The following is a 26,722-nucleotide window of genomic DNA, read 5'->3' as shown; positions in this document are numbered from 1 at the left end:
AAAGATGGCCGCATCCCAAAGGATGTTCTCTTTGGCGAAGTTGCCCAAGGAAAGAGAAAGCTTGGGTGACCTTACCTTAGTTTCAAGGTTGTCTGCAAAAGAGTCATGAAGTAAACAAGCATTGATTTTGAAAACTGGGAAAAGCTTGCCCCCAATCGCACCATTTGAAGGCAAACTGTCAATGATGGTGTCAAGCTGGCAGAGCAACAGAGGAGAGCTAGCAGCGAGGAGAGATGGGGGAAGTGTAAGGAGACAGGCACACTCCTAGTTGTGGCCAGCCTAACGCATACCTGTGCAATAATCATGCTGTGTAATCAGCATAGTGCTATGCCACACCTGTGAGGTGGGATGGATTATTAATTGAGTCTTCTGTAGCCTAATATCTACTGTGATTAAACGTTTGTCAAAATCCATGCAGTAGTTTTGATGTAATCCTGCTTACAGACAGATGACAAATTAATTAATTAATGAACACCAATGATTTTATTACGTCCTTGGCAAACATAATAACCCTGTTCACTCTCACTGGTATGATTATTCGTGCTCCAACCCCCTCCCCTCCTCATGACACTTGATTGGACTTTTATGCTTTCTTATAGAAATTCCATTCAGTGTTTTTTTAACCACTTCTATCTTGGTTGCAAGTATTTGCACATGCATAAGATCGTACCTCCACTCTGTAATTGCAAACAGACATGCAGGGGTTGTCTTTGCTAACACATATAACCCATACAGTATGCAAAACAGGTTAATAAAGACACTGAGCCTGTAAATCATGACGGTTTTGCTGGTTAAGCATTTACTGTATATTAAGACAAAATAAGCTGACCGTGGGGAAAAAAAATACTCTTAGTGGAAAGGGATGACGTTCCTTTAATGTGTTTCTGTCCTGCCTTTTTAGAACGGCCTGATGCTGAAAGTCACAGAAACATGTCCAGAACTCAACTGCACCATCAGCGAACAGATCTTACCAGACGGCAGGTGCTGCAATGTCTGCAAAGGTACGTCTTGTTTCTCGCTACACTATCTTCAGCTGCAATAATCACTTTTTCTCTGGACGTGCCCACACCAATCCCCTGCTGCCATGAGAAGTAAACACAGCCAGTCTGCAGCCTGCATCACTGTAATAATTCTGTTTCTTTCTTTCCACCGAGTGTGAAAGCTTCTTGGCAGTGATACCTATCAAAGCAGAGTGGTCTGTCTGCTGAAGAGCACCTGCTAAGCCAATTTGCCAGAACCTGCTGCTTTGGCAGGGAGGTAGTGCAGGGTAAATAGCCAGAGGTAATTGGGCAGATACATTGAATAAACAAACTGTAGGAGGCTCTTAACTATGTAGTGATAATAAATGAAATCTGGGCTGGAGTTTGTGGAGCTTAGATAGCATTAGCTGGACACCTTGTGCCCACCACATTCACAGGAGACAAGAACATCAAATGACTGTGGAGTGACTGAGTAGGTGAGGGAAAGAGAGGAAAGATAGGACGTCAACAACAAAGGGATCATATTAAATGAATGAATGAATGAATGAATTTATTTAGCACACACAGACCAAAAATAACAAAGAAAACTCACAAAGAAAACACTCCAACAATGTACCCATGTGCCCGAAAGGGTGTAGGCAGAAGCAAAAGCTTATAAACGTCCACCCCTTTAACAATAAATAAATAAATAAATAAAAATGTATACATATGTATATAAAAATATACATATACCCATGATAGCTAATACAAAATATAAATTAATCACTGAACTAAAATTTCAAAACACATGCAAATTTCAAAAAAACATGCAAACAGCAGTGAACCAAGAACAAACCAAAATCGATAAACCTTATTCATCAAGCTATAACAAATAAATGGTATATAGTGCTTTTCCATCTGCATCAGATGCTCAAAACGCTTTACAAATAATGCCTCACATTCACCCTGATGTGAGGGTGCACATACAATGTGCCCACGACACACCGGAAGCAATAGGGGATTAAAGACCTTGCCCAAATGCCCTTAGTGATTTTCCAGTCAGGCTGGGATTTGAACCGAGGATCTTCTGATCTCAAGCCCAATGCTTAACCACTAGACCATCACGTCACATGTTAAACAAGTAATTGAATAATTTTTGTTGAGGCTTTTAAAGCCTACCAAGTCACTGAGTGATGTTATGTTATCCAGGTACTTATTCCAAATATTAATACCTTCAACAGAAACACAATGACTTTTTACAGTTGTTTGAATAGTTGATTTCTGAAATAATAATGTTCCTTGCAAATTATAACTGGAGTCCCTCATTTTAAACAGGTCCTGGACATGTTGTGGCAAAATTCTATTTTTTTACTTTAAACATAATTTATATAATCAATCAAGTCCTAAAATTTTAAAATATGTAAACAAACAATGGTTTTGTTGGCTCATGATATGGGTTATTGCTAATAATTCTTAAAGCTTTCTTTTGTAGTAAAACTACTGGATTTGTATTAGTTTGTAGGTGGTTCCCTAAACTTCAATACAATAGATCATGTATATTCATATTTGGAGTCTGTTTTAAATCCCCATGTTGTCTGCAGACCAACATTCACCATCACGGTTTTATTGACTCTTGTAAATGACTGTGTGATGGTCACGCTGTGTCGTTGGAGGTTTGGAGAAAAATATTGAAGACATAAAAGCACATTTTACAGCAAGTGCCTTTTGAATGTTGGCTGCTATCACTGTAAAATAATTTAAACCATTTGCATAAATCCAATGTAGTCTTTTCAGAAATAATCAAAAAGGCTCTTAGCAAAATTGAACTACTTCACTGTATGTAAATGACCAGCTCAAGTCAGTAGTTGGAACAAAAGCTTCCACTCTTTTAGCTCCTAATGGCATATTGTAAGCCAACCCTACTGTAGATGATTGCCACATTTTTTTTTTCCCTTTGTCTGTATATATCACTCTAGTATGAGTCACAGCTGGCAAATACCATTAAGAATATACAGTATGCATTTACATATTGCAGGAGCAATTTGCTGGCCCCATTTTTCTGCATTAAGGGAACAAAGGGGATAACACACAAACAATGACAAATGACAGTGACAGTGAAAAATGACAAGAAAAACAGTACCTGAAACAATACCAATGCCAACAAAGAGAATGAGGAAGCACAGATAGGACATTTTTAAGCAATGATGGCAGGTAGGTGTTCACTGTGGTTGGAGCACTCATATAAATGTGCAGCATTCTTCATGAATTAAGGGCATAACAAGTGAAGGTGAATTTTGTGAATGTGTGAAGGAAATCTCTGAATCCCTGTGAACAGTATGATAGTTGTAGTGAGTATTCATTTGGGATAAAATCATTCCAGTTTTACCCAAAGATCCTCAAAAGAGACAGAGTATCAAAAACATCTAGTTGTGTTGCAACAATACAGTAAAACAAAAGCACCACATGGACTATCGACATGTGTCTGAGGTCCAGTGGACACTATACTGGACCATTGTGGTGAAAAAGGAGCTGAACCAGAATGTGAGTCTCAATTTACCAATTCATTTAGAGTGCAGTGTAGTAGTGCAAGATTTGGTATTGATCCGATACTAACAAAATACAGGGCCAGTACTACTGATACTGATATTTACTTAATAATTAAAGTGAATGCATCATCAAACTGCTAAATCTGAATGAATTTTCATTATCTTTAAGTGTTTGTTTGTTTGTTTGTTTGTTTGTTTGTTTGTTTGTTTTAATTAAATCCTTTGGATAATTCCTTTGGATTCAAAACCCAGGACAGAATTTTTGGCAAAGTATATAAGGAAAGAGATACTTTAATATCATAATAAAACATTTTTGTTCAGAAATAATCATCACTGCCACTCGACACGAGCATGGCGGAAATTCAGAAACAAGTACAGGCATTTATCATTTGAGAACAACTTAAATTATTATATTTTTTTAGGTAGAGAGTTCAGAAAATTGCACTTACAGGAGATTTTGTAAAGAAAGACGTGCGGAGGCATTCGCGCATCGGGACGAAGCCGCAATGGCGTTAGGTCTTCCACCATTCAGAAGATTCAGATGGCTTTCGGTGGCTTTTTAGTTGAGTGAGTATCTGAGAAATTGTGGCGAGCTGGGCATGTCACAACATGTCCCGTGAGACTTTCAACACAGACTTGCTTTTGTTCTCTGCCATTGCGGCTTCGTCCCGACGCGTGAATGCCTCCGCACGTCTTTCATTACAAAATCTCCTGTAACAGTGGAATCTGACGAAAAATGGCTGATGTCCACCTTTTCTACCATTTCTCTGGTAGTCAGACGACGTCCCGGATCAACACAGCCTTTACTCTGGAAATGATCTGGTCATTTCAGCCTGTCGATGGCCGATCAAAGCGCGGCGCACCCTCAGCTGCTGTGGGCCATCTTTAATCCGGTTGTAATGCTCCTTAATCTGTGTGATGCCCATAGGATTTTCACCGAAAGCCATCTGAATTTTCCAAATGGTTTCTATCTGGCTGTCTCACACAGTTTCTTGAAAAATTTGATGCAGCGCTGCTCCAGCCATTCAGACATTTTCCTGACAATGAAAATCTGACAAGAGGGGTGGACCAGTGCTCACTCAAAGCCTGCCCACAGTCGAATGATGCAACCGACAGGCATGAAAAAACTCATGAAGGTTCAAGCTTGGCTGATGCAAGCGCACATGATTCAAATCCATATAGTTTTTGCAAAAAATAAAAAGGTCCGATACTTTTCTAACAGACATCGTATATTGCAAATTGTGATGTTTGTCATGAATTTCTATTGTGCTAAATAAATGAAAGAGAAGACTTTGTTTATTTAAGAAAAATTCCAGAAAAGAAGTGCAATTTTCTGAACTCTCTACCTAAAAAAATAATAATTTAAGTTGTTCTCAAATGATAAATGTGTGCACTTTGTTTATTTCAGAAAAAAAAAAATCTAGACATGACAATGCATGGCAAAAATAGTTTTGTTACTGTTCTACTGTTTCTGAATTTCCGCCATGAAAAGAGTTGCAGCGAAATTCATCGGCACAAAGCTGATGGCGAAACAAAAGCGTCCGTGTTGAAGTCTCATAGGACATGTTGTAACATGCCCAGCTCTTCCACCATTCAGACGGCTTTCAGTGGCTTTTCAGTCGTGTGACTATCCGAGAAATTGTGGAGGAGGTGAGCATGTCCCAACATGTCCTGTGAGGCTTCAACACGGTGGCGCTTTTGCTGCGCCATCAGCTTCGTGCGAAAGCCATCGGCATGAATTTCGCTGCAACTCTTTTCATGGCAAAATCTTCTGCCACAGTGGAATGTGCCGAAAAAGTGCTGATGTCCACCTCTTCCACAATTTCTCGGATAGTCACACGACGGTCCCGCATCACCACAGCATTCACTTTGGAAATGATCTGGTCATTTCAGCACGTTGATTGCCGACCGGAGTGTGGCGCACTCTCCACCATTGTGCGGGCGTCTTTAAACTGGTTGTACCGCTCCTTAATCTGTGTGACGCCCAGAGGATCATCACCGAAAGCCGTCTGAATAATCCGAATGGTTTCCACCTGGCTGTCGCCCAGTTTCTGACAAAATTTGATGCAGTCGCACTGCTCCAGTTGTTCCACCATTTCCTTGCAAAGAAAAAACAACGAGAGACTCCACCCATCCTCACACAAAGGCTGCTTACAAGCAAATGACGCAACCGACAGGCGTGAAAAGAATCATGCATGCGCACGAAGGTTCAAGGTTGCTCATGCAAGCACACATGATTCAAATCCATTAGGTTTTTGTAAAAAATGAAAAGGTCGGATACTTTTCTAACAGACCTCGTATGTCTGAATGGCACACAGAAATTACTCCCCCACCCATGTGTCTACATAGACAACACAGAATGATCCTGAAACAGAGGAACGGATGGAACGACTGGAGCAGCGCCGCATCAAATTTTGCCAGAAACTGGGCGACAGCCAGGTGGAAACCATTCAGATGATTCAGACGGCTTTCAGTGACGATCCTATAGGTATCACACAGATTAAGGAGTGGTACAACTGGTTTAAAGACGTCCGCACAACGGTGGAGAGCGAGCCACGCTCCGGTCGGCCATCAACATGCTGAAATGACCAGATCATTTCCAAAGTGAACGCTGTGGTGATGTGGGGCCGTCGTGTGACTGTCCAAGAAATTGTGGAAGAGGTGGACATCAGCACTTTTTCGGTACATTCCACTGTGACAGAAGATTTGTCCATGAAAAGAGTTGCAGCGAAATTCATTGGCACGAAGCTGAAGCGGGACAAAAGCGCCTCCATGTTGAAGGACATGTTGTGACATGCCCACCTCTTCCACAATGTCTCGGATAATCACACGACTGAAAAGTCACCGAAAGCCATCTGAATCATCCAAATGGTTTCCACCTGGCTGTCACCCAGTTTCTGGCAAAATTTGATGCGGCGCTGCTCCAGTCGTTCCGTCTTTTTCCTTGCAATGAAAAAACGCAGAGTGCATGACACACACCTCACACAAAGGCTGCTTACCAGAAAATGATGCAATCGACAGGTGTGAAAAAGTTCACGCATGCGCACGAAGGTTCAAGGTTGGCTGATGCAAGCACACGTGATTCAAATCCATCAGGTTTTTGAAAAAATAAAAAGCTCCGATACGTTTCTAACAGACCTCGTAGATGACACAGAACAAAAATCACATTGATTGTATTAGTCATTTCAGTGTGATACAAGGTCAAACAGACATATGGTGCATTTTCGGCCAGCTGAATGAACGAGTGCACTAATTTTTTCAGATGCTTGCGAATAAATTAGCCTGTCTCCAAATCTTTGCATAATGCCTCGAGCTAGTTAAAGCTTTTGTACATGATGTAGCGGAACAGAAAAGAATAGTAAGTAGTAAAGGACATCAAGGAGCAGCAGAGTTTATACAGTAATACATTACAGAGTTTAGAGTGTCAGATCCTCTTTACTTGAATCGCCTGTTTCTCTCACATGCACACCCACAGTCGCTAAAACTCATTATTTCCATTATCAACAGACCTCTGACTCAACAATCCGGCTCCTCTCTGAAATTTAAAATCTGCCTCATCACTGAGTCCTCAGAGCCTCACTGCCTCTGTTGAAGTGATAATTACACAATTGTCAGCGAGTGCTCATACCACTCGCTGTTACTGGCAGGCATATTTGTGTCAGTATCACAAATTACGCTTGCAATGTCAGTGGGGTTTGTTGTCTCTGTAGAGTTTATGGATGCAGCAAAGCTAGTTTACTGCATGCATGTGTGCATATGTTGCTTATGAAATCACTGTTTTAACATCGTTCTTTCTTTGGGTGTTGTTGTCAGTGGTGAAGGGTGAGGATAATGCATTTGAAGCACTGGAGTATAAGTCACAGGACCTCCCAAACTAGTAAAAAAAACAAAACCCACAGCATTACACTCCAGTAAATCTGATAATTTAGTCAGCTTCATGATAAAGAAATAATCTGCCTTTGCAGGTACTTCGCAAACCTTGATATGAGTAGGACATTTCCATACTGAATGGGAAAATGAGTGTTGTTTCAAATCTGAAGTGATTAAACCATTACTTAATCCACACACCTTCCGTCCTGCACACCAGCCTGGACTACAAAACTTTCCTCTATTTCTGTTGTCAGCTGTGTCAGTTGCATGACCCAAGTAGAGGGTCACCCTTTTGAATCTGGTCTGCTTGAGGTTTCTTCCTCAAATCATCATTGGGAGTTTTTACTTACCACTGTTGCCTGTCTTCTTGCTCTAGGGGTTGGTAAGGTTCGATCTTATTTGTGTGAAGCACCTTGAGGCAGCTTAGTTATGATTTGGTGTTATATAAATGAAATAAATTGAAAAACATATATATATATATATATATATATATATATATATATATATATATATATATATATATATATATATATATATATATATCAGATCATCAGATCATCCATCTGTTGTTGATATATATATATATCAACAACAGATGGATGATCTGATGCATATGTTGATCAACAAAATAGGTGTGACTGATTTGTATGAATGACTTAATTTTGAAGTCATTGATTCTGATTTGGGGTTGCATATTGTACAACCATTTTGCCCTGAATTCCGCCCCCCCCCCCCCCCAAAAAAAAAAAAAAAAAAATAAGAATGAAATAATTCAGAGCCCATTATTGCCACAAAACTCATGTCAACTCAGTTATTTTTTTTGATGTTTTATACAACATCAAATCACAACAAAGGGTCATGAACAAGGGATAAGTTTTAACCTGAATCATGAGTAAGTTTAAAGTCATACTCACCCCTTGATCAAGCACATTGGCAACTGGTAATGAATAATTTGCTGTAAGACAGGGGTGCCCAAATTCCGCCCTCTGGATCTACCTTCCTGACACTCTTAGTGGTCTCCCTGTTCCAACACACTTGAATCCAGTGAAAGACTCGTTAGCAGGCTTTTAATGAGCCTTTCATTGGATTCAGGTGTGTTGGAGCAGGGAGACCACTAAGAGTGTCAGGAAGGTAGATCTTGAGGACCGAATTTGGGCACCCCTGCGGTAAGAAGTCTTAAGCAGACCAGATTCAGTGGGGTGCACATCTGCGTTTGCCATACTAACAAAAAGAAAAACAAAGAAATAAATGAAAAGCACAACAAGCAATTGGCATCATGCAAAGACAGAAACGTTGCAACTAAGCAACAGTATCACACATGGAGTCCAGTGATCACAATGGCCAATGGCTCAACAAACAGTCGAGTTGAAATGCAGACTTTTAGTGAAATAAAATAAAACTAAAAACCTGAAGATGTCTGATGTGCACTGAGATGATTCAGTCCACTTCAGCACCATCTTGTACATGTCTGTCAGGATTTCTTGCCTTGCCTCTGTGTGTGCATATGTTTGTGGAAGCTACAAAATTTCATGCACCATCGCATTTACAGAAATAATAACTTTAATGCATCAGCCCTTGTGTCATGTGGGAAGTCCGAAATTAACAGAACCTCTTTTGCCCTTGTCTTTCAGGTTATGATTTCTGTGCAGAGGGAGTCATTTGTGGCGAAAACTCAGAGTGTAAAAACAGGAATACAAAAGCAGAGTGTGAATGCAAGAATGGCTATGCCTCCATCCACAGGGATTCGACTTACTGTGAAGGTAGGAGGACTGTGCAAGACTCGGGATGAGATGAAGCTTCATGTGTTGGCTTGGGAGTTCGAAAGCACGACTGACAGCGGTGTGTCAACATTTAAATGGTGGACTGAGTATGTTTGTGCAGGCTGTGGGCTGCAAGCCAAGATTGATAATAAGCTGGATCTACACACTTGACTACAAGACACACAGAAGGCTGATTTTAAGCACAAGAAGGTGGACTGTGCTGAGGTCAGTGGTGAACTTGAGCCTGATCCTTCTTCATGGCACCAGGGATTTGAAAGTTTGTGGTTGAGGATGACGTTTGAAACTATTTGGAAATTGCTTTACTTCACTGTGAAATTATCTTTTTACAACATGAAAGAGACGCCGGTTTTCATGTCTGAGTGTGTTTTGCAACATCATAGCTGGAGCGCCTCACTGAGACAAGAAGAGATGTAAGCTATATGAAGTGAAGAATAATTAAGCATTCAGCTGGTTTAATTATTGTTGCTGTTTGTGCATTAATGGTGCCATATCAAGAAGGATGGTAGTGGCAGATATCAGGCGTGTGTGTGTGTGTGTGTGTGTGTGTGTAGACACTGACCAAAGAACCATTGATTTGCTGACTGTGTGAAAAAATATGGTCTTGCATAAACAACGGCTGACTGATGAATGTTGCTGCGTGCAAAATTAGAAGATTTCTAGTGTTTAAAATGCAACCCCATTTCCAATGAAGTAATGAAGTTGAGACATTGTGTAAAATGTAAAGAAAAACAGAATACAATGATTTTCAAATCCTCTTCAATCTATATTCAATTGAATACACCACAAAAACAAGATATTTAATGTTCAAACTGATAAACGTGATTGTTTTTGTGCAAATATTTGCTCATTTTGAAATGGATGCCTGCAACATGTTTCAAAAAAGCTGGGACAGTGGTATGTTTACCACTGTGTTACATCACCTTTCCTTCTAACAACACTCAATAAGCATTTGGGAACTGAGGACACTAATTGTTGAAGCTTTGTAGGTGGAATTCTTTCCCATTCTTGCTTGATGTATGACTTCAGTTGTTCAACAGTCCGGGGTCTCCGTTGTTGTATTTTGCATTTCACAATACGCCACACATTTTCAATGGGCAACAGGTCTGGACTGCAGCACCCGCACTCTTTTACTATTGTGTTCTTTTACATTTCAAATGAGCTCGGGCCCAGAGAAGGTGGCGGCGTTGTTGTTGATGTATGGCTTACGCTTTGCATGGTAGAGTTTTAACTTGCACTTGTAAATGTAGCGACGAAGTGTGTTAACTGACAATGGTTTTCTGAAGTGTTCCTGAGCCCATGCGGTAAGATCCTTTACACAATGATGTCGGTTTTTAATGCAGTGCTGCCTGAGGGATTGAAGGTCATGGGCATTCAGTGTTGGTTTTCGGCCTTGTTGCTTATGCGTGGAAAGTTCTCCAGATTCTCTGAATCTTCTGATTGTATTATGGACTGTAGATGATGGAATCCCTAAATTCCTTGAAAGTGAATGTTAAGAAATATTGTTTGTATTCTGTTGGACTATTTTTTTCACACAGTTCTTCACAAAGTGGTGATCCTCACCCCATATTTGCTTGTGAATGGCTGAGCCTTTTGGGGATGCTCCTTTTATACCCAATCATGACACTCACCTGTTTCAAAGCAGGTGTACTTTGAGCATTCCCAGTCTTTTGTGTTGTATTCAATTGAATATAGGTTGAAGAGGATTCTGTTTTTATTTACATTTCACACAACGCCTCAACTTCATTGGAATTGGAGTTGCAATAAGACTAAAATGTCTATTAAAAACAATGATGAAACAGTCACTTTTAGGGTCCCTTACACAGCACAGTGTTCTTTGAGAGTCCCTTGTGTATCCAAAGAAATTGCCAGGATGCACAAGGGACTCAAAACCACGTTTCAACATCCTTTGTGTGTTGTTTAAGCATTGCAAAGACCAAATGTACTGGCAATCTATACGTTCACCTCGGTGCTTCCTCTGTGTGGCCACCGGTTACTGTGGAGTGTTGTGCATCCACTGAGCTTCCTTTTTGCTAACTCTGTGTATCCTCTGTGCCACACTTTGGTGACCAATGGTTTTCTTTGTGCATCTTTTCATGGGTGTGTTTGCCTCCTAGTAGACCCCTGAGCATTTAGTGGGTGACACTCACTCTTTGCTAGCTGTCGATGAAGAACTATCATCTGTTTGATTTGGTAGACTCTGCCTACTATGCTCTTTTTAGACATGAGCTGCACCACTGTCCACAGGGCTGAAAGAGTTGAGCGAAAACGCCCGCTGTGGATCTGTTCTACATTATAGGGCGGCACACCAGCACTCATCACCGTGGAGATCCCTCATGGTTGATCACACCTCCTCTCTTAAAATGTTTTTAAAAAGAAAAAGAATATCCTGTGTGTCAGTAGCTTATCCACTGTTTACTTTTTATCCCCTGCTGGCCAAAGGCCTGAAGGGGGATTACCATGGTGATTTCCATCTCTGTCTGTCTGTCTGTCTGTCCATCTGTCCATCCCAAAAAGGATATAAGTATTCTGAAATTAACTCCTCTCAATTTTTTAGGAGAATTTCATTAAACTTGGTACAAGTCCTTGTCCTAGTTTGGTGGTACGCATATTACCATATCATCTGAGTTGGGCTCTTTTTATAGTACACCAGCCAAACATGGGAAGCTAGTCTAGAATTTTTTTGGTGGCATTATCAATCAATCAATCAATCAATCAATCAATCAATTTTTTTACATAGCGCCAAATCACAACAAACAGTTGCCCCAAGGCGCTTTATATTGTAAGGCAAGGCCATACAATAATTATGTAAAACCCCAACGGTCAAAACGACCCCCTGTGAGCAAGCACTTGGCTACAGTGGGAAGGAAAAACTCCCTTTTAACAGGAAGAAACCTCCAGCAGAACCAGGCTCAGGGAGGGGCAGTCTTCTGCTGGGACTGGTTGGGGCTGAGGGAGAGAACCAGGAAAAAGACATGCTGTGGAGGGGAGCAGAGATCGATCACTAATGATTAAATGCAGAGTGGTGCATACAGAGCAAAAAGAGAAAGAAACAGTGCATCATGGGAACCCCCCAGCAGTCTACGTCTATAGCAGCATAACTAAGGGATGGTTCAGGGTCACCTGATCCAGCCCTAACTATAAGCTTTAGCAAAAAGGAAAGTTTTAAGCCTAATCTTAAAAGTAGAGAGGGTGTCTGTCTCCCTGATCTGAATTGGGAGCTGGTTCCACAGGAGAGGAGCCTGAAAGCTGAAGGCTCTGCCTCCCATTCTACTCTTACAAACCCTAGGAACTACAAGTAAGCCTGCAGTCTGAGAGCGAAGCGCTCTATTGGGGTGATATGGTACTACGAGGTCCCTAAGATAAGATGGGACCTGATTATTCAAAACCTTATAAGTAAGAAGAAGAATTTTAAATTCTATTCTAGAATTAACAGGAAGCCAATGAAGAGAGGCCAATATGGGTGAGATATGCTCTCTCCTTCTAGTCCCCGTCAGTACTCTAGCTGCAGCATTTTGAATTAACTGAAGGCTTTTTAGGGAACTTTTAGGACAACCTGATAATAATGAATTACAATAGTCCAGCCTAGAGGAAATAAATGCATGAATTAGTTTTTCAGCATCACTCTGAGACAAGACCTTTCTGATTTTAGAGATATTGCGTAAATGCTGTTGGGTATTTTCTCCTCCAAACATTTTTAAAACCTTTAACAAGACAAACAGAGTCAAGAAACACCAGTGAGACAGAAAGTCAAATTTTACGCGCGGAGTGCAGTCAGGCTGTACACCAAGGCTACACTAAAGTCTGGCCTGCTTTTCCGCTCTTTTTATTAAGAGACGCCCTCATCACATAAACAAAAAACTTGTCCTAAGGGTGGGGGTGATGACGCAAGACAAGTTTCTTCCCGTAACATAAACGCATACGTCAATAAGTGCAGCTGTAAGTAAGAACACTTTCTTTTACACAGGTCAGCACATCTCGTTCGTCTGTTGCAGTTATCAGCTGTTCTGCATCTGCCTGAAGTGTCCTGTCCTTCACACTCCTTCACACTAAGCACCACATCACAACAGTCAAAACGTTCTCTTACTCCCAGTCGTTAGAGGCTGCGAAAACAAAGTTATATTATAATAATAAGTACATCCAGCCCTTCATTCCCAGCTCAGATTGACCCCAGAGTGCTAAAACAAAATTGAATTCTCAGGCTTGGTTAAGACAGGTGCAAAACAGCACAACACCGTTCTCATGAGAAAGAAGACAAAGCTAAAACAAGGTTGAATAACACGTACATTCTCAGGGTGAAGTGCAAAACAGCACAACACCGTTCTCATGAGAAAGAAGACAAAGCTAAAACAAGGTTGAATAACATGTACATTCTCAGGGTGAAGTGCAAAACAGCACAACACCGTTCTCATGAGAAAGAAGACAAATGTACAAATGTTTAACAGTGATAACATATATACAAAATCTTTAACATTCCCCTCCTGTTTATCGCCTGTTAAACATACAGTAGGCATCACTCAGCTTAGCACTTCTTTTTGAGATTTTCACTAAGAGGTTCATCATGGTATGTTTTCTCTATAGGCTTACACCCCAGAGGTGATGTCATCATTGTCACCATCATCGGTGTCTGGGTCATCATACTTCCATTGGTCTGGGTACAGGTCAGGAGAGCCATCGTCCTCCTTGTCGTCGTCTGTCCCCAGAAGTGGATATGATGCTGGACCCCCTCCTGGTCCTGGACTTATTGCTGTGGTTATCATTCTATTTACAAGGCCTCGGAGACATGGAATACAACAACATCCACACAATGTTAGAATTGCAGCAAATACTGCTATAGACACTAATAGTGAAGAAATCAAAGACCTCCATTTTCCCATCCCTTCCAGCCACCAATCCCAGCCTTCGGTGTTTACTCCACTGTGCTCTTTCATCTTCCTGTTCAACGTCCTCAGCCCGTCAATGGCTTGAGTGAGACTGCCGTCTGCAGCCGTGTTGTTGGGAATGAATGTGCAGCATTGTTCTCCGAACATGGCACAAACACCTCCTTTCTCTGCCAACAACATATCCAGAGCAATACGATTCTGGAAGGCCATAAGGGACGTGGCTTCTAACTGTGAATGGACAGCCTTAAATCCTTCCTCAGTCCAATTTCCTAATTTCTGTACATTGTAGTGGATGTAGTTTATTCTGTCCACGTTTTTATTAATTGAACACCACCAACAGATGGAAGATTCGAATCCAGCTGCTATTTGATCAACCAGTTTATACTCGTCGTGCACTCCCCTGGGGACTCCTATTGCATCAATATATGTTGGATTTCCCACTCCTTTCCAATCTCTTTTTACTCTATGTCTGGCTATGCCTTTCTGCCAATCTTCAGGAATAAGAGAGGCTGCATATGTCGTAACGTCTTCAGGGGTCATGGGTATGGCTTCAACTGGTAACAATAATGATATTAATGCACAATAACCTGACACATTCCGTGGCAGTCTGTCAAAGATTCTGTTATCCCCACACCACCACCATACGTCACTCCTCCCGACAGGTTTGAATGTGGGAGTACTATGGACCACATTCTTACACCAGGCGGTGTGGTTTAAGCTACCCAAAGTCTTACTTGTCCCTGTCAAGTGTACACATGTATGGTTAGCATGCCCAACTTTGCTTGAGAATAAAGGTTTAATCTTAGTCAATTTGGTCACTGGATAGATCTTGTCCCACTTAGAACAATTGTTGTTTGCCGCAATGTATGTCTGTGTCATAGCAGTCAGTAGACAGTCTTTGGGTAATGCTGCCGGTATTACCTGTAATATAGGTCTGGGTCCCATACATACAACACAGTCCTTCTTTGCTGCTAGTCCTGCTTGTTCTGCCATTAAAAGCCAATTGTTATTTTGTCCACTAATTCCTGTAGTTACTAGGAACCAGTCATCTGCCTTCATGTCTTTTGTGCCTTGTACAGACACCCCCTTTGCTTGTATGGGCACCCCCTTTGCTTGTATGGACACCCCCTTTGACGTACTTAATTCGGTCAATATTGGTTGCTGTACTCTATCTGTTTCACAGAGGAAGAAATGGAAATACGGATCTTTTCCTTGTTTGTATACCCAAAGGAGGAACAACCAACAGTCTCCCTCTATATCAGGTGGGAATATGGTTCCTTTTTCTGTGGTATTCACCACTATAGACAGCTTATCATCTGTTTGATACATTTTGAGAATTTGACTCTGGTACTTAGCCCACTCGGTTTGTGCCCATCTTGGTGTCCATCTACTCCATTCATCGGCTACCAACGTTTCCCATCTCCTATCTTGTTGATCGTTGGTCATATACCATGAGAAACTATTTCCGTAATTAGTCCCTCTGTCACCATCCGGCATTCCATGGGTAAGACCACTATATGGTACAGAGATGATCACAGAAGTATTTCTAGGAATGCAGGCTTGTACACCAAATCGGTACGCATTATTCCCATCACAGCTATGTACTGTGGCATTTATTATCGGACTGGGGTCTTCGTTACTTCTTTTTGGTCTCTGCAATCTGCGGATGTGATCCTTATTATCATGTCCCGTGCTCATGGCTTTTAATAATAATCCCAATTCAAAAAAGAAAAGTAGCATAACAAGGACTGTCCGTGGGGTCCAGAAACCCTTGTTCTTTTTATTTTTTTCTTTCGCCATTTCTGCACACTACAGCACACCTATGTTCAGAACAGTGGCTTCTTAATGTCTTCTGCTAGCTTTCGTGTCTAACCTGGATCTTAACACCAAGCTCACACACTATTACTAGTCTTGTCCTACTGTTCTTACTGTTTGTCTGTGTCTGCAGAAATGACTTTCTTACAGTGAGTTAAATGAATCCATGTACTTCTTTCCCCAATTTTCAAGGCTGTGGGTGTTGTGAGTAGTACTTGATAGGGCCCTTCCCATTTAGGTGAATGCCAGTGTTTTCTCTTGATGCTTCTTATCAACACCCAGTCTCCAGGTACCACTTTAGGGTCCTCCTGTGGAGAAATGGGATCATCAGTGTTTGGAACTCTCCCTCGTTGTCCTTCTAACATTTTTCTCATGTAATCCGCCAAATTGGCTTCCTCAGGTACATCCCAAATTTGTCCATAATATGGCAATCGATATTTTCTGCCAAACAATGTTTCATACGGTGTCAACCCCATGGTACTAGTTATGTTTATATACATTTTTACCAAATCTACACAATGCGTCCATGGTCTGCCTGTTTCCTCCATTGTCTTTCTAAGTCTGTTTTTTACTGTTCCATTCATCCTTTCCACTAATCCGGCGCTTTGTGGATGATAAGCACAATGATTTTTGAGATTAACCTGTAGTGCTTCTCCTACGTATTGCACTATTGTATTAACAAAATGCGCTCCATTATCTGAATAGACTGTTTCTGGTATTCCAAATCGTGGGATGATGTCTTTGCATAATGCTTTAGCCACTGTAAGTGAATCTGCATGTTTTGTAGGGAACAATTCTACCCATTTTGAGAAGGCATCAATTATGACTAAACAAAATTCCTTCCCTTCATGTTTACTCAGCTGTATATAATCCATATGAATCACTTGAAAGGGATATTGTGGTGTTGGAAATTTACCTCTTTGGGGTCTCAAATTGCCTTGTGAGTTGTGTTTTGCACATATCATGCATGCTCTACAATGCTGTTTTGCATATGCATCGAACCCATAAAGACAAAAAATAGATTGCAATTGCGATATCATACCCCCTGATGAGACATGCGTCACGCCATGGCTCATAATAGCTGCCCATTTAAACATATTTTTTGGCAATATGGGTTTCTTTTGTGGTCATACGTACAAGTCATTTGCATACGTAGCTCCTTTAGCTATCCACATTTGTTTTTCTCTGTCAGTTGCCTGCTGTTGCATGTCAGCAAGCAGTGTATGACCTAAATGCAAATCTGGAGTAGTTTCCTGTACAACAAAAATAGAAGAAGCTGCTGCTGCCTCTTTTGCTGCTCTGTCAGCAAAATCATTTCCTTTTGAAACACTGTCAGAGCCATTGGTGTGAGCCGCACATTTGCATATAGCAATTTGTTGAGGCAACTTCACAGCTTGCAGTAGGGCAGTTAGGAGAGTGGCATGAGTCACTGGCTTTCCAGATGATGTCACCATTCCACGCTCCTCCCACAGTTTTGCAAACACATGCACTGTGCTGAAAGCGTACTGGCTGTCTGTATAAATTGATACGGCCGTACCTTGAAACAGATAGCAAGCTGCAGTTAAAGCAACTAATTCAGCTGCTTGTGCTGAAAATGACGATGGCAATGAAGCAGAATCTAATACTTCTGAATTTGTGACGACAGCATATCCAGATTGCGTTTGTCCACAAGCATTTTTAGTGGAAGAACCATCCACATACACGATTGTACTGTTTGGGATGGGTGTGTCCCGGAGGTCTGGGCGTGCTTTCGTACAGACTGTTGCTACATCAAGACAATTGTGCGGCTCACCATCCTCAGGTAAAGGTATCAATGTGGAGGGATTCAATGTTGTACATCGCTCTATCGTAAGGTGTGGCTGTGATAATAGCAAGGACATGCACGAAAGATGTCTTGCTGGGGACAAAAGGCTCATGTTTGTCTGCAACAGAAGTGCAGAGACTGCATGTGGAACTTTCAATGTCAGCTGATGGAATAGAACAACATTACTGCTACTTTGAACAGCCATAGAGGCTGCAACAACAGCCTGTACGCATGGTGGTAAAGCACTTGCTACTGCATCCAATTTAGATGAGTAGTAGGCAACTGGCCTCAATTTTGAGCCATACACTTGAACCAAAACACTAGTCATGAACTTATTCTTACAATCAACTGTTTGAATGAATGGTTTACTATAATCTGGTAGTGCCAAAACTGTGGATGACACTAATGTTTGTTTTACTTTTACAAAGGCTTCCTCAGCATCTTTGTTCCATTCCAACACGGTTGACATTGAAATATCATCTTTGTACATCAAATCAGAAAGTGGACTAGTCAACTCTGCATAGCAAGGAATCCATGCCCTGCAGTAATTTGTCAATCCAAGAAATGACATCATCTGCTTTTTGGTTTGTGGTTTTGGAGCGTGCAAAATTGCTTCCTTCCTGTCAGACAGGATCGTGCGCCCTGTGGCTGATAACTCATGTCCTAAATATTTTACTTTATCCCTACACAACTGAACTTTGTTTCTACTCACTCTGTGGCCATTGTCAAATAAGAAACATAATAATGCTACTGTGTCAGTTATGCAGTTTTCTCGTGTGTCAGAGGCAATCAAAATGTCATCAACATACACTAATAGTTGGCTATCTGCCGGTGGAACGAAATTGGCTAAACATGCTGACATGACTTGAGAATAAATAGTTGGGCTCTCTGCGTAACCCTGCGGTAATCTGGTGAATGTATATCGTTGTCCTTTAAAGGTAAAAGCAAACCAGAATTGACTATCTGGGTGTACTGGCACAGAGAAAAATGCATTACTTATGTCAATTACTGAGAAACTATTAGAATTTGGTCTCAGCGAATTTAACAAGGTGTGTGGATCTGGGACACATGGTGCTCTTTTAATCACAGCAGCATTTACTGCCTGCAGATCTTGAACCATTCTCCACCCCACTGAGGGCGGAGCCTTTTTTACAGGAAATATGGGTGTGTTACATGGTGAATCTGCTGTTAATAAATCCTCTATTACTGGCCTGATTCCGTCAATTGCATCAGGTTTCAATGGATACTGTCTTACACATGGTCTGTATTCTGTTTTTGGCCTTATAACTACAGGTTGTGCATTTTTAATCAGTCCTACGTCTGAAGGACCTGTTGTCCACAATCCTGACGGTACTGAAGAGAGAAGAGCATCCTCTTCAGGACTCAACTGAAACACTCAGGATTGTGAAGTGGACACATCAATGTGTGTTCCAGCTGTCAGCACCAATGAGACATTAACTGGCACTTTATACAACTTGGTTGCTGGACTGAACTCCGTTCGTGGTCCAACTCTGCTCCAATCAGAGGCTGACAAAGCTGTTATGACTGTCAGTCCCAATTCTTGCCATTCTGTCAAATATGGCTTACAAAGTGACATATGTAATGGCATACCTGTGAATCTCAATTTTGATACATCTTCAGTGGCGCCTGTTACTGTTATGACAGCTGTTGAGTTGCCATCATGAATCAAATCGGTCATTGTCAGCTTCACAGGTGAAACATTTTTCAATTTAGTTTCATAGTCACCATCCGGACCTGGAGGATCTTTATGCCGCATTGTGACATGCAGGTCAGGTGGTGACATCTGTTGTTCAGGATTTTTTAGTAGGGCTGTCGCTTGCAAGACGACATCTTTACCCCATCCTGCAGCATCTTCTTCTGAAATGTCAAATGTATAGTAATAGTGGAATGTGGGGTCAGCGCTTTCTTCTCTTACCATGTTAACGCCTCCTGTGCGTTCAACAACTAATTTCCCTTGTTCCACAATTATGGACAAGCCCAATGCAGTCAATCCGTCTCGTCCTAGGAGGTTAACTGGACATTGTGGCATGCTCAACACTGACATAGTACACGTCAGGCCAAATGGATCTGTCAACGTTATGGGTTTGGTGATAGGGACGTCTGATGTTTGTCCATTTGCAGAGCGAACCCTAAAGATTTCGTTGCTTAATTGATGGACAGGTATGTTGTCATTACATGTAGTTCTACATGCTCCTGTATCACAAAGGAACGTCACTGGTCGTCCATTTACCAACAAAGTCACTTCTGGTTTTGGTACCGGATTTCCCAGCAAGGCACACAGATCCATATCACAATCAGACTGCCTATCTGATGTGGAATCATGGATTATGGATTCTAGTCATTGTGGATACTGTGGCTGCGGAGGATTATTCCGTTGTGGAATTCTCCCTGCTGCTCCCTCAGTAGGTGGATTCGGACAATTTCTATACATATGTCCCTCTCTTCCACAGTTCCAACAAATCAGGGGACCACGTGGTGGCCCTCCCTGTCTGTGCTGCTGTTGTGGTTGCCAGGGTCCTTGATGTTGTGGCTGTCCACCTTGTCTATTTTGCCATGGCTTTTTGGGGCGTTTGCACTGCTTCTGCTGTCTTAAGTTACCCTGCTGGTAATATATTTCATCATCTCCATGTGCTACATACACTCCTTTGTCGCTGTTTCTTGTCTTTTTCTGCTTTAAGACTTCTTCTGCATGACAGCAGTGTGTATGTGTTTCTTCCAATGTGCCTGTAGGCAATCCAATCCAATGTTTCTGTATCCAAGCTTTTATATCCTTATTGGAATGTTGGATCAGAGCGTTTTTCAATTGTTGTTCATACACAGGTGTTCCTGGCAATATGCCACTATGGACCCTAAATACATTCTCAAATCTGCATCTAAACTCTGTCCATGGCTCTCCTTCTTTCTGAGTTGTCCTGGTAATTTCAGTATAATTTATCTTTGGTCCTAACACTCCTTTTGCACGTGTAATCATAGCTTCCACTCTTGTTTCTAAGACTAGATCATCATGTGTCAGTGGTACGCCTTGTTGATCTGCAGGATTCCAGTCTCCGCGTACCTGACTCCATTTAGGGCCACATGCTTTCATCCACACCTGTTGGACTTCAGGTCCATTAAGGTGGTAAGATGTTCTAATGTTTTCTATATCCTGCAGAAAGCCCTCGATATCGACATGTGGCGATGGTATCATGTCGACTGCTGCTTTGATATCATCAGCATTCCATGTCCGATAAACGAGCATGGTTGATAGCTGTCCTGCTGTTCCTGCACGAGGATTTGGTACTTCTATCATAGGATAGGCACCTCCCTGATCACTATGTTCCACCATGGGAGGGGCTGTAGGCACTTTCGCTTGACTGCGTGTTTGTGGTTTTTCTGGTTTTTCCCTTTTTACCTTAGGTTTTACTGCCAAATCATACTATGGTGGCGGTACATCGTCATCCTCTGGTAGAGGAGATAAAGGTCTCTTTGTCACCGACGATCCAGCCAGCGGTGATTGTTGAGGCTGTTCTGGCTCTCTGTGCTGAATTATCACATCTTCTTCTGCCTTACCCACAGCTTTCTTTTTCCTTGCTTTCTCTAATCGTCGCTTCTCTGCTCCTTTCTGTCTGTTCTCTGCTTCTTCCTCCCAAAATGCCACTAAATCTGCCCCTACTTTCTGCATCTTTTTCTCATCACCTTTATGTTCCCGTTCTAACTCCTTCTTCAGCTTTTGTATGCTGATCAGGTTCAGTCGTCCGTCAAAGTCATGTTTATTTATCCAGGTCTCCAATTTCTTTGTTGCTTTTGGATTTTTTGCCTCCATAAATTTCCAGTCGTCAGTTGATAAATTTTCCTTATTTTTAGACGTCTTACCCCCCATTTTTATTATATTTTTTATCCCTTGTTATAATTTGGACTTCAGATGGGGGCACACCTAGGGTGTTCTAAATCTGAAGTTTTCACACTTTCTTTGGACGTGACAATTAATTTGCCGTCGTGTGGTTGATTCCTTTCACCTCCCCGTAGGAAGCGGAATCACTTGCCTGCTGCTTCCACACACACGGTTGTCACTAACGTTGTCCAAAGTATTACACTTTCACACAGTCATTTACACTTACACAATACACTATGTACACATAGAAACACTTTTAATAATCGTACGCGTATTCTTATGCCAGGGGAGCTCGCCCTCCCGTGAAATTTAACTAATGTCCTGCATTAGGGGACTCCGCCGTCCCTGCCAAATTTAACTGCTTTTTTACAGTGCACGTATTTCTACCCGGGATTTCCTTTACGTATTAAAACAGAGGAGTCCGTATCCTCCTTCCGGAATTTAACTACGTGCGTCCCTCGCAACCGTAGAGGAGTCCGCCCTCCTTACAGAGTTTAACTGTGTTTCAATAACAGACGATTCTGTATCATCGCTTACGGAGTTTAACTGTTTTATGTGATCACTTTTATCCCCTACCGGTACGCGTATATAAACAGAGGAGTCCGCACCCCCCTTACAGAGTTTAACTGCTTTGCATTAACAGACGATTCTGTATCATCGCTTGCGGAATTTAACTGTTTATGTGATCTGATCACCACTCACTCAGTACTGTTTACAAAGAAATTTTACTCACTGACTCGACTTCCTGTCTGTCTTTTTCGGGAAAATCTCGTCAACCAGACGATGCCAACGGTGGTCGACAATTGCAGACACGATCAATCGATCGATCGGACCTTGGCCAAGGATTTACGTCTGGACTTGACGACCTCCGCCGGACACCTCCGGTGTTGTTGAGCTCCCGGACGAGCCCCCAGTCAATGTTGGGTATTTTCTCCTCCAAACATTTTTAAAACCTTTAACAAGACAAACAGAGTCAAGAAACACCAGTGAGACAGAAAGTCAAATTTTACGCGCGGAGTGCAGTCAGGCTGTACACCAAGGCTACACTAAAGTCTGGCCTGCTTTTCCGCTCTTTTTATTAAGAGACGCCCTCATCACATAAACAAAAAACTTGTCCTAAGGGTGGGGGTGATGACGCAAGACAAGTTTCTTCCCGTAACATAAACGCATACGTCAATAAGTGCAGCTGTAAGGAAGAACACTTTCTTTTACACAGGTCAGCACATCTCGTTCGTCTGTTGCAGTTATCAGCTGTTCTGCATCTGCCTGAAGTGTCCTGTCCTTCACACTCCTTCACACTAAGCACCACATCACAACAGTCAAAACGTTCTCTTACTCCCAGTCGTTAGAGGCTGCGAAAACAAAGTTATATTATAATAATAAGTACATCCAGCCCTTCATTCCCAGCTCAGATTGACCCCAGAGTGCTAAAACAAAATTGAATTCTCAGGCTTGGTTAAGACAGGTGCAAAACAGCACAACACCGTTCTCATGAGAAAGAAGACAAAGCTAAAACAAGGTTGAATAACACGTACATTCTCAGGGTGAAGTGCAAAACAGCACAACACCGTTCTCATGAGAAAGAAGACAAATGTACAAATGTTTAACAGTGATAACATATATACAAAATCTTTAACAAATGCAAAAAAGCAGTCCTACATATTTGTTTAATATGCGCTTTGAATGACATATCCTGATCAAAAATGACTCCAAGATTTCTCACAGTATTACTAGAGGTCAGGGTAATGCCATCCAGAGTAAGGATCTGGTTAGACACCATGTTTCTAAGATTTGTGGGGCCAAGTACAATAACTTCAGTTTTATCTGAGTTTAAAAGCAGGAAATTAGAGGTCATTCATGTCTTTATGTCTGTAAGACAATCCTGCAGTTTAGCTAATTGGTGTGTGTCCTCTGGCTTCATGGATAGATAAAGCTGGGTATCATCTGCGTAACAATGAAAATTTAAGCAATACCGTCTAATAATACTGCTTAAGGGAAGCATGTATAAAGTGAATAAAATTGGTCCTAGCACAGAACCTTGTGGAACTCCATAATTAACTTTAGTCTGTGAAGAAGATTCCCCATTTACATGAACAAATTGTAATCTATTAGATAAATATGCTTCAAACCACCGCAGCGCAGTGCCTTTAATACCTATGGCATGCTCTAATCTCTGTAATAAAATTTTATGGTCAACAGTATCAAAAGCAGCACTGAGGTCTAACAGAACAAGCACAGAGATGAGTCCACTGTCCGAGGCCATAAGAAGATCATTTGTAACCTTCACTAATGCTGTTTCTGTACTATGATGAATTCTAAAACCTGACTGAAACTCTTCAGATTCCTCTGCAGATGATCAGTTAGCTGTTTTACAACTACCCTTTCAAGAATTTTTGAGAGAAAAGGAAGGTTGGAGATTGGCCTATAATTAGCTAAGATAGCTGGGTCAAGTGATGGCTTTTTAAGTAATGGTTTAATTACTGCCACCTTAAAAGCCTGTGGTACATAGCCAACTAACAAAGATAGATTGATCATATTTAAGATCGAAGCATTAAATAATGGTAGGGCTTCCTTGAGCAGCCTGGTAGGAATGGGGTCTAATAAACATGTTGATGGTTTGGATGAAGTAACTAATGAAAATAACTCAGACAGAACAATTGGAGAGAAAGAGTCTAACCAAATACAGGCATCACTGAAAGCAGCCAAAGATAACGATACGTCTTTGGGATGGTTATGAGTAATTTTTTCTCTAATAGTTAAACTTTTGTTAGCAAAGAAAGTCATGAAGTCATTACTAGTTAAAGTTAATGGAATACTCAGCTCAATAGAGCTCTGACTCTTTGTCAGCCTGGCTACAGTGCTGAAAAGAAACCTGGGGTTGTTCTTATTTTCTTCAATTAGTGATGAGTAGAAAGATGTCCTAGCTTTATGGAGGGCTTTTTTATAGAGCAACAGACTCTTTTTCCAGGCTAAGTGAAGATCTTCTAAATTAGTGAGACGCCATTTCCTCTCCAACTTACGGGTTATCTGCTTTAAGCTACGAGTTTGTGAGTTATACCACGGAGTCAGGCACTTCTGATTTAAAGCTCTCTTTTTTAGAGGAGCTACAGCATCCAAAGTTGTCTTCAATGAGGATGTAAAACTATTGACGAGATACTCTATCTCACTTACAGAGTTTAGGTAGCTACTCTGCACTGTGTTGGTATATGGCATTAGAGAACATAAAGAAGGAATCATATCCTTAAACCTAGTTACAGCACTTTCTGAAAGACTTCTAGTGTAATGAAACTTATTCCCCACTGCTGGGTAGTCCATCAGAGTAAATGTAAATGTTATTAAGAAATGATCAGACAGAAGGGAGTTTTCAGGGAATACTGTTAAGTCTTCTATTTCCATACCATAAGTCAGAACAAGATCTAAGATATGATTAAAGTGGTGGGTGGACTCATTTACTTTTTGAGCAAAGCCAATAGAGTCTAATAATAGATTAAATGCAGTGTTGAGGCTGTCATTCTCAGCATCTGTGTGGATGTTAAAATCGCCCACTATAATTATCTTATCTGAGCTAAGCACTAAGTCAGACAAAAGGTCTGAAAATTCACAGAGAAACTCACAGTAACGACCAGGTGGATGATAGATAATAACAAATAAAACTGGTTTTTGGGACTTCAAATTTGGATGGACAAGACTAAGAGTCAAGCTTTCAAATGAATTAAAGCTCTGTCTGGGTTTTTGATTAATTAATAAGCTGGAATGGAAGATTGCTGCTAATCCTCCGCCCCGGCCCGTGCTACGAGCATTCTGACAGTTAGTGTGACTCGGGGGTGTTGACTCATTTAAACTAACATATTCATCCTGCTGTAACCAGGTTTCTGTAAGGCAGAATAAATCAATATGTTGATCAATTATTATATAATTTACCAACAGGGACTTAGAAGAGAGAGACCTAATGTTTAATAGACCACATTTAACTGTTTTAGTCTGTGGTGCAGTTGAAGGTGCTATATTATTTTTTCTTTTTGAATTTTTATGCTTAAATAGATTTTTGCTGGTTATTGGTAGTCTGGGAGCAGGCACCGTCTCTACGGGGATGGGGTAATGAGGGGATGGCAGGGGGAGAGAAGCTGCAGAGAGGTGTGTAAGACTACAACTCTGCTTCCTGGTCCCAACCCTGGATAGTCACGGTTTGGAGGATTTAAGAAAATTGGCCAGATTTCTAGAAATGAGAGCTGCTCCATCCAAAGTGGGATGGATGCCGTCTCTCCTAACAAGACCAGGTTTTCCCCAGAAGCTTTGCCAATTATCTATGAAGCCCACCTCATTTTTTGGACACCACTCAGACAGCCAGCAATTCAAGGAGAACATGCGGCTAAACATGTCACTCCCGGTCTGATTGGGGAGGGGCCCAGAGAAAACTACAGAGTCCGACATTGTTTTTGCAAAGTTACACACCGATTTAATGTTAATTTTAGTGACCTCCGATTGGCGTAACCGGGTGTCATTACTGCCGACGTGAATTACAATCTTACCAAATTTACGCTTAGCCTTAGCCAGCAGTTTCAAATTTCCTTCAATGTCGCCTGCTCTGGCCCCCGGAAGACAATTGACTATGGTTGCTGGTGTCGCTAACTTCACATTTCGCAAAACAGAGTCGCCAATAACCAGAGTTTGATCCTCGGCGGGTGTGTCGTCGAGTGGGGAAAAACGGTTAGAGATGTGAATGGGTTGGCGGTGTACACGGGGCTTCTGTTTAGGGCTACGCTTCCTCCTCACAGTCACTCAGTCAGCCTGCTTTCCCGGCTGCTCGGGATCTGCCAGGGGGGAACTAACGGCGGCTAAGCTACCTTGGTCCGCACCGACTACAGGGGCCTGGCTAGCTGTAGAATTTTCCACGGTGCGGAGCCGAGTCTCCAATTCGCCCAGCCTGGCCTCCAAAGCTACGAATAAGCTACACTTATTACAAGTACCGTTACTGCTAAAGGAGGCCGAGGAATAACTAAACATTTCACACCCAGAGCAGAAAAGTGCGGGAGAGACAGGAGAAGCCGCCATGCTAAATCGGCTAAGAGCTAGTAGCTACGCTAAGCTAGCGGATTCCTAAAAACACGCAAAGTGAATAATGTGTAAATCATTTAGAGGTGATTCAGCAGAAGGAGTGCTTTAGTTAAGGCACGT

General features: G+C 41.6%; 1 protein-coding gene across 1 annotated transcript in view; it reads left to right on the top strand.

Moving 5' to 3' along the window:
• Positions 1-26,722, top strand: part of LOC117500647 (protein kinase C-binding protein NELL1-like) — a 905,329-nt gene that overhangs the window by 338,172 nt on the left and 540,435 nt on the right. The window contains exons 8-9 of the mRNA XM_034159400.1: positions 902-1,001; positions 9,007-9,135. Of these exons, the coding sequence (XP_034015291.1) occupies positions 902-1,001; positions 9,007-9,135 (229 nt within the window). The remainder of the gene's footprint in view (positions 1-901; positions 1,002-9,006; positions 9,136-26,722) is intronic.

This window comes from Thalassophryne amazonica, chromosome 2 (assembly GCF_902500255.1).
Source record: "Thalassophryne amazonica chromosome 2, fThaAma1.1, whole genome shotgun sequence".
NCBI classification, from domain to species: domain Eukaryota; kingdom Metazoa; phylum Chordata; class Actinopteri; order Batrachoidiformes; family Batrachoididae; genus Thalassophryne; species Thalassophryne amazonica.
The sequence above is the reverse complement of the archived record's forward strand: the minus strand, read 5'-3'. Positions and strand labels throughout refer to the sequence as shown.